General features: G+C 35.8%; 1 protein-coding gene across 1 annotated transcript; it reads right to left on the bottom strand.

Moving 5' to 3' along the window:
* Window positions 1-3,957: 3,957 nt before the first annotated feature.
* Window positions 3,958-5,825, bottom strand: LOC105044173 (large ribosomal subunit protein uL11m). The gene is made up of 2 exons (XM_010921985.2): window positions 5,608-5,825; window positions 3,958-4,574 (listed from the first exon to the last, which is right to left on the bottom strand). The coding sequence occupies exon 2, from the start codon at window positions 4,553-4,555 to the stop codon at window positions 4,091-4,093; it is 465 nt and encodes a 154-aa protein (XP_010920287.1). The 5' UTR covers window positions 4,556-4,574; window positions 5,608-5,825; the 3' UTR covers window positions 3,958-4,090.
* Between the last annotated feature and the right edge of the window lie 2,559 nt (window positions 5,826-8,384).

Here is an 8,384-nt window from a genome sequence, read left to right as displayed (position 1 = left end):
TGGTAACATCAACTAGATAAAATTTCAAAACTTCGAAGAAGAAGCATGACATCTTAGCCAACGAGATATTAATTAGATATAAATGTTAGTTAGGTTTGGTTTCACATCTAACAAGTATATTTTGGGTTTGGAAGTAGATAAACTTGGCCCCAAATCCGAACCATTGACAGTCCTTGGATTAATTGTGTCAAAATGGTTTAAGCAGTTGCTTTTTCCTAGAGTTCTTGTGTAACTAGCCCATGAAATTACTTTTGCAAATATCCCTAATCCTCCTGTTTCAATTAGCATTCAAGTTCCTATCAAGCATTCCTCAACAATGATCTATTGATAACTACTCACTCTACGGTTATTTATCACCCATTATTGTCTGATACATGGACCATGGCGGCCTCCTTGCGAAGTTTTATGTCATAACAAAAAATTTATAATGGGAAGAGTTGGAGCAAGTGTAGGAAATGATTTAGATCTGATGAGAAGAATGTTTTATGCCCCAACCTCAACAGGTAACGCATTATATGCAATTGGTATAAAGAAGCTTACATCACCAGATCGATCTGCCATTGCTACAAATTACAACTGAAGGAGGATCAAAATTATAAGGGGATGGAATAAGCTTTGGATTAAACAATAAAGGTAAATCCTTGAGTAATTACTCTTAATTATGATAACTCATGTTTCTTCTAAATCCATGCTGTAGGAATTCAATGGTACCCAAATGACAAATGAAACTCAAATAGGAGAGAAAATGCTGATAAATTGATCGTAAGCGAACTTGACTAACATGGGCTGACATCCACACTGATACACATAAAATGGCTGAATAACTGAAAGCAACTAGAAGATACTTAATAGTATCAAATAAACTATTGCAAGAAAATCAGGAGATCCAATGAAGAGGGTCCCTCATATTTAAAACTAAACAAATAGCTAAATGTCATTGCTCATCATACTGCCAGAAATTGAGCAAAGAAAGGAAGAACAACCCATAGTCTGCTCGGCAGGTTTAGTCCTCCCACCAAGACAAATCAAGAACTCTCAATTCTGTTTCAAATTTGCTTTGATGTCTACAACATTCTGTGAACATATGTGGCCAAGACAGTCCATTTGATTGGTTGTGTCATGTTCAAAACAAAATTTCATGTGTAGGGAAGAAACCAAGTTTATTTAAAAGAGTTCTCTCTCTCTCTCTCTAAAGACCACTTTACTGGGTCATGCGATTTTTTTTCTTAAAGGTAATGATCTGTGCACAGAGTCGACACAGAGTACCAGGCAGGAGACATGGGACAAATGTGCTGAGGTGGCCTCATTTAATTTTTAGCCTTTTATCAGCCTTCCACGTATTCAGAACTATCAGAGCCCTTGGAGAAACTACTGCCCTACCTTTCAACTTCTTTACTTAAACATCATGCTCATATAAAACAGAAACAATGGTCGATCATGTCCTACGTGTAAAAAGCAGTGAACTATTGTTTTTTGAATTTGTTGGTACCAACAAACATGCTAGACTAGATAGAGAGTTGGATAATGAAAAAAGAAACCATGGACAATTGGGATTGTGCTCACTACTACAAATTCTTCCAACTCGTTCTATCAAAAGATGTAAGAACAATCAAGGTGCAGTAGGTGCCTTGTTCTAGTTCCCCCTTTGTAGACTAATTCATTATTCTAGCTCACCAAACTGGAACTCAATCACAATAATTGCTATACAGCGTGTACTACTAAACATGAATTAGATTCTGGCAAAAGTTCAACAAACCAATTGCTGGATGTGTTGCTTAATGAAGACAACTATAAAACGAGGACTTGATGTATTTATAAGTACATCATGTCCTTTGACAAACTTAATGGTGCTGAAACACAACAAATGAATGGTAAAGAAACTTGAAGTCAATATAACATTTTCCAGAGTATTGATATTGCTTCCATATTCCTCAAGCAATTTTGCATTCTCCAAAGATGACCACCTCTGAAACTCAACAAATTGTTTCTTTCAGTATTTCACAGCTAGAGCTATCATGCAACTACCTCAGGTTCTCCCCTAATCAGCTATTATAGAGATCCTATGAAAGAAATTTCATTCAATCATCAACTAGCTGCAATCTTGACCACCATCACATCTCCTTGAGCAATTATTCTCCTTGAGTTTATGAATATGACCAGAGCATCGGCAAAGTTCCATGCTATTATCTAGCATCGTGTTGTTATGAAAAAACAAAAATGTTGGCCCAAAAACTAGGTTAAGCCGATTGATCAGCCTTTTATTCCAGAATCCAACATAAAGGTCATGCTACTGAACCCCAAAATGGCCTACAATGACAGATGTAGAAAGGCTGCCAACTGGTCATTGCAAGAGATGTGGAGAGGCTATTCAAGAGAAACCTAGATTGGCCACAAGCAGCAATGGTTAAGCTGCAGCATTCTAATGTATCTTCTTGTTTGATCCCAACATAAAAAGTCCTACCAAGACCAATGTCCTACAAAATAAGCAAAATAATGCATCTCAAGAAGGCTGCTGCTCTGTTCTCATGAGTCACAACCAATAATAAGAGTTTCCCCAGATCACCGTTGGGTTTGGCTGGAAAAAGAAAAAGGCAATTCCACTTGGATATACGAGCAATCACCAATAGGGAATGGAAGTGGCACGGAATTAGAGACAGCAGGTGGAACCATACCTTTATACTTTTCCTTGTTCACAGTAGTGCAAGGATGAGATAGAGCCAAATTTAGAATGGAGTTAGTGAAAAGCCTTGACACTGTAGTTCAATAATCCCTCTCTTTAATGAAGGGTTTGGCATAAAATCAAGCTCATAACGTAAAGATTTGTGTCATGTTTCTTCTAGCACCAGGCAAGATTGGCAACTCCTGAATGAATGGTAACACACAAGATGACATCAGCAATAGACTTGTCACTCTAGTCCACCATGCAAGGATAACACCCAGCAAAAAAGCCTTAACCATACAGAAGTTCAATATTTTAGCAGGTCAGAACTGATAACCTCCATACAATCATGTGACACATTGACAAATAAACTATACTCATTCGAGAGCAAAACACTCATTAAGAATAAACATGGAAGAAAGATAGGAACAAAAGAAAGAAAAACTGGTACCCAACAACAATATATATGATACTATTGTCAAACTTCAGTGGACTTCTATTTCTTATCAGGGAAGTCCTTTAGAATTATTGAAAGAATTATAATCAAACAAAAGGAAGTTGGTCAATGTTTCCTGTCATCCACTCATTGTGAAAGGTATGAGGAAAATATAAATGAAACTAGAACACATTCTACTCCAAACTCATAACATGGGCTGTGATGGAGATGGCTTCAACTACACACAAAATTGGGCACCAATCCTAGAGTTGCAATAGCAGCTATCAAATGGCATTATATGCTTTGGGAGCCATGTTGGAATTTTGAAACATTTAAAAAAAAAAGTTCTAAAAATTAGAAGGACAAACTTGCAGAGGAAGATATTAGTTGAGAAACACATCACAGAATGGAGTTGAGATTTTGCCACCATTTTTTCTCCTTTTCTGTTTTCTCCTTCATTACAAGTGTCATTTTCTCTTTCTTATTTATCCACCACATGTTATTTGATGATGTCATTATACATGCATCTATCATCAAATCATAATTTGAACCTCAAAAATTCTAAAACCGAAATTCCCCCATTAATGGTTAAAACCAAGCAATTGCTTCATCATATATTGCATATTGATTAGATCAATCACATATTTCCCTTCTGAACATGAGTGCATCTAATATCAAGTAATAGTTTTGATTAAAAAAAACCTAAGGATAGAATAAAACTTGAAATTTAATACTGAAGGTTAAAAGGATGCAATGATCGACTCCAAAGAAGCTGACCATATAGTATGCATAAATAGAGTGGTAAAGACAACTTATAACAAATAAAAGAATGATTGGAAGACTCACTATAAAACACTTGATGTTGGCAATGGATCATTTCTTGCCTTCATTTAGCACATAAGCCGAACACAAAAAGTACTCAACTATTACAGATGGTAAGAGTAACTATCGAGACCACCCAGATAACAATGACTGACAATTTATAAGAACAACAATCAAAGATCTTTAACAACTTGGATACCCATGGAATTGGCTGTACCAATGATGGACTTGCATATGGCCTCAATCGACATGTGCTGGCAGAATGGGTCGGATTGCTTCACCTTTGCAATCTCATACACGTGGCGAAGCATGATGGACGATACCACCACGTGTCCCGGACGGCTGCTGCCTGATTCAATCCCAGCAGCCTTCTTGAGAAACCAGGTGACAGAGGGAGACTTGACAGTGAACTCGAATGTGTTGTCCTTATAGGCTGTAATCGTGACAGCCATTGGTGTGTCAGGCTTGTACTTCTGAGTCCTTGCATTGAAGTCTTTGCAGAATGCCATCAGATTCAGCCGGTACTGACCAAGAGCTGGCCCAACTGGAGGAGCTGGCCGGGCTCCCCCAGCTGGCACAGTAAGCCGAATAGTGGCTGCGATGGGTCGGCGGGCTACCACATCTTTCAATGTTGTCATGTTCACAACTAAGAAAAATCTGCACTCATGTTATTCATTAGATTATCACATATTGCTCCCGAACTACACCACAGGTATAACAACAATTACATAAAATTACTGCATATGTCCTGTATTTTTGACTCTGTTCTGTTTGGATACATGAAGTAGGAAAAAATGAAGGAATAGAGAGCTTTCTTGTCTCCAAAACTCTCCACCTTCGGATATATTAGTAAAAATGTGTAGGAGAAAAACTTCTTTTATCTGTTTCTCTTCTCTTCTCCCCTTACCTCCTGTCCAAGCAAGGGAATAAACGAAGTAGAGAAGAAACTACGAGAAAAGGAACTGGGAGTAATGAGTGAAAACCAGTTACCCAATTAGGGATTAGATTACCAGGGACACAACTTTTAAAGAAGATTGCAAATTATTATTTCAATCTTAAAAATCTGAAAAGGAAGCTAGAATATCATCAGAGAAATGCTCGCTGTATCCAGCAAAGATCGTTACATAATGACCAATTGATGCAATTGTTAGATAATGATTAAAAAGATGTAAAAAGAAACTATGAGACAGGAAAAGATGTTAAGAACTCCATGGCCAAAATTTTTTTTTTTTAAAAAAGGGAGTAAATTTCCATATTTCCAAAACCCGAAACCTAAACATCACCCCCTCCTAGAAAGGGAAAAAAAAAAAAAGCACCGTTCACAAATCAGCCTAGATCACTCTAGCCTTTTGTCTCTATACACAACCATTCTTTCTCAAAAGACGATTACCGTTTAAGGCTTTTAGAATGATACGGAGTATCACAGTAATTTATTCAAACACTTGTTAGGCGTTTCCCTCTCAATCATGTTCACAGATCTCCACTTCCCTACTCCCGTTTCAAGCAATTACGCCAGAGACGAGACCACATGAAAACGAAGAAAAGTGAACGAAAAGGGCATACAAGTCCACGGCGCAGTGGGGCTCGATGCTCCGGTCAGCCAGGCGGTCGAGCAAGCAGCGGCGGGGCTGGAAGGTAGAGAAAGAGGGGAGGGGGGGAGGAGGGGGGGAGGGGGCAGAGAGAGGTTAACCTGTCACGGATGAAAGCGGCTGCCGGCGACGATGGTGGCCCGTGCTACGGCGGCGGCGGCGCGGAGAGAGAGGGGCCAGTGCTTTATATACTGGCAGTCTGGCAACGGACCTATTAATACTTTTCCTTACGACGGACCTCCTATTATTATTATTTTTTGGTACATAGACCTATTAATTTTTTAATTCCCCTTTTTCATGTGAGGACCGTAAATTTTGTGATTTTAGTATAACAATACAGGAGTACACCTAAACAATTAGTAATCGGAGATGTTGGTAATCATTTATTTCTCCAGGTTTCCACGTAGATGCCTCAACCATCTCCGATTGTTATGCGGAAGTACGAAAGAAAACTGTTGAATCCTTAACAATAAAATCTTTTTCTTTTTGGTACAATGACCTAGAGAGACACTACTCTGATTTATTTTTTTATTATTTATTCATATTGATAAATAAATTCTTTATTTTGAATGCAAATCATCTAAAATTTTGAAAAAATATTTAAAAAATGAATCGAATATAGATTGTCAAAATTAATCAGATTTAAATGGGTTAAGTTTGAAGTTGACTGTCCAACTCAAGTGGATCATCATGTTCAATATGTAAACCCTTGAAAGAAAATATAGGCCAACATTCTTTAAATATTAGTGATGGAAGGTAATAGGTCAGTCAAGATTTGGTTCGTGTTACCGATGCTTAGGAGAATAGATAAAAATTATCTAAAAAAAGGTCGAATTTAGAATATTTTCAAGATTTTTCATGTTTTTATTCAATTTTTCTCACATGATAACTTTTTCACCTCTAACAGAATCTTCGCTTTTAATTCCCTCTCCTATTTTTTTTTCTTTATTTTTTGTACTCAACTTTACAGCCTTTTTCTTAGTCTTACTTTGTTTTGGTATTCTAAGAAATAGATTAAGCAGCTATAAATAATTTCACGGGATGTACATGGATCCATATAAAATAATGAGTTATTTCTTAACCTTGTTACAAATGGATTAAGTAAATATATATAAGACATAATCCAACTTTAACTCAAGCTAAACTCAACTCAAACGTTCCTCATGTTGAATTATTTAAGTTTTTGTTTATGACTCATATATTGCACCTTCTACATTCCCTAGGGTTTGTGAGGAAATTTCCAGATACAAATGTTGGTGATTACAATGAGAGATGACCCTTAAAAGTATCCGAACTCTCCGGACCCTAGTGAAGGTAAGATTCAACTAATTCATGACCATTTGGTCCCATCGCTAAAAACCTTACCAACTAGATAAGGTAACAGATAGAATATTTTTAAATAAAACCCCATTTACGTTTTGAACCTACCGATCTTTTGCGAGTCCATGTCTTGAATCACTGCAATGATAGTAGAGTTGCTCCATTGTGATCCAAATATCATCAATTTAAAATACGAAAATAATTCCTTCACACATTAAGCTAATCCTTCAAAGATCGTATAGGGGCCAACCTCACATTAGGGTTGTGCATGTTGGGGCTGCTGCATTAGCCAAGATCCTGTAAGGTGTTAAGAGGTGAAATTTTTTGTGCACCATGGATAGTGTAGAAAATTCGACGTGGAGTGCATCGCCTTATCCGATTGGTCTACATAGTCACCACTTTCCAACGCGCATATAATACCTGCAGATCAACTTTTTTATCTAAAAATTTTGTGTAATGAAAATATCCTTGTCCTTTAGAAAATTTATGACATTCTATATCCATATTATAACATCATGCGTAGGGTTGTTAACGAATCGGACACGATCGAATACGCCACTGTTCGGGATCGACAATATTCAAATTACTGTTTTGTTTGAGTTCGGTTCAAGTTCGAATATATTCGAGGGAATTCTGTTCGGAATCAAGTTTGTTAAGCTTGTTATGTTCGATTTAGGCTCGAGTTCGGCTCATCTAAAATATACATGATCGAACACACTCATGTCCCATTCTTGTTCGGTCTGTGTTCAAATATATTCGAGAAAACTCTGTTTGAGATCAAATATGCTTTCTTCAGCCATTGGATCAATGATCCAATAGTGATTATTAAGGCTTATGTATATAATACTATAATATATAGTATACATTATATATATTAAAAAAATATACAAAAGAATTCATAAAAAAATAAATATATTAGTATAATATGCATATAAATATATATAATATAATATTTATTTATTTATTTTATCGAGCTTTTATCGATTCGAATGATCAAACAAAGGTTTGTTCTAGTTTGGATCGTTAAAGTATCGACTTTAAAAATCTTGTTTCTGTTTGGTTCTACAGTTTAACAAGCGAGTTGAACACGATTCGAAAACGATTCGAATATTTCGAACGAATCGAACAATGAGCTAGACTGACAGTCTTAATCCTGCGTTTATAATATGCACAGGATGTCATAATATTTTTTCTAAAGAATAAGATATTTTCATCATTCAAAATTTTCAAACGAAAAAATCGATCTGCAACTTAAATACGCGTTGGAAAGTGATTGGACAAAAATACCCCTCTCATATTATGATATCGGAGACTATATTATGACATCCTAGACTATATTACGCCACAAGATGTCATAATTTCTTTCAAAAGATAAGGATATTTTTCACATACAAAATTTTTAAACGAAAAAATCAATCTGCAAATACTAATGTATTTAATTAGCCATTAAAAAAATATTTTTTTATTTTTTAATTTTTAAAAAATAAAAATCAAAAAATAATATTTGATAACACATAAAAAATAAAAAATTAAAATTAAAATAATTAAAAAATTTTTT

Source organism: Elaeis guineensis, chromosome 4 (assembly GCF_000442705.2).
Source record: "Elaeis guineensis isolate ETL-2024a chromosome 4, EG11, whole genome shotgun sequence".
In the NCBI taxonomy this organism is placed as follows: Eukaryota; Viridiplantae; Streptophyta; class Magnoliopsida; order Arecales; family Arecaceae; genus Elaeis; species Elaeis guineensis.
The sequence above is the reverse complement of the archived record's forward strand: the minus strand, read 5'-3'. Positions and strand labels throughout refer to the sequence as shown.

Bases quoted from the DNA above. Each gene is read 5' to 3' on its own strand.
- LOC105044173 (XM_010921985.2), bottom strand. From the start codon at position 4,555: ATGACAACATTGAAAGATGTGGTAGCCCGCCGACCCATCGCAGCCACT.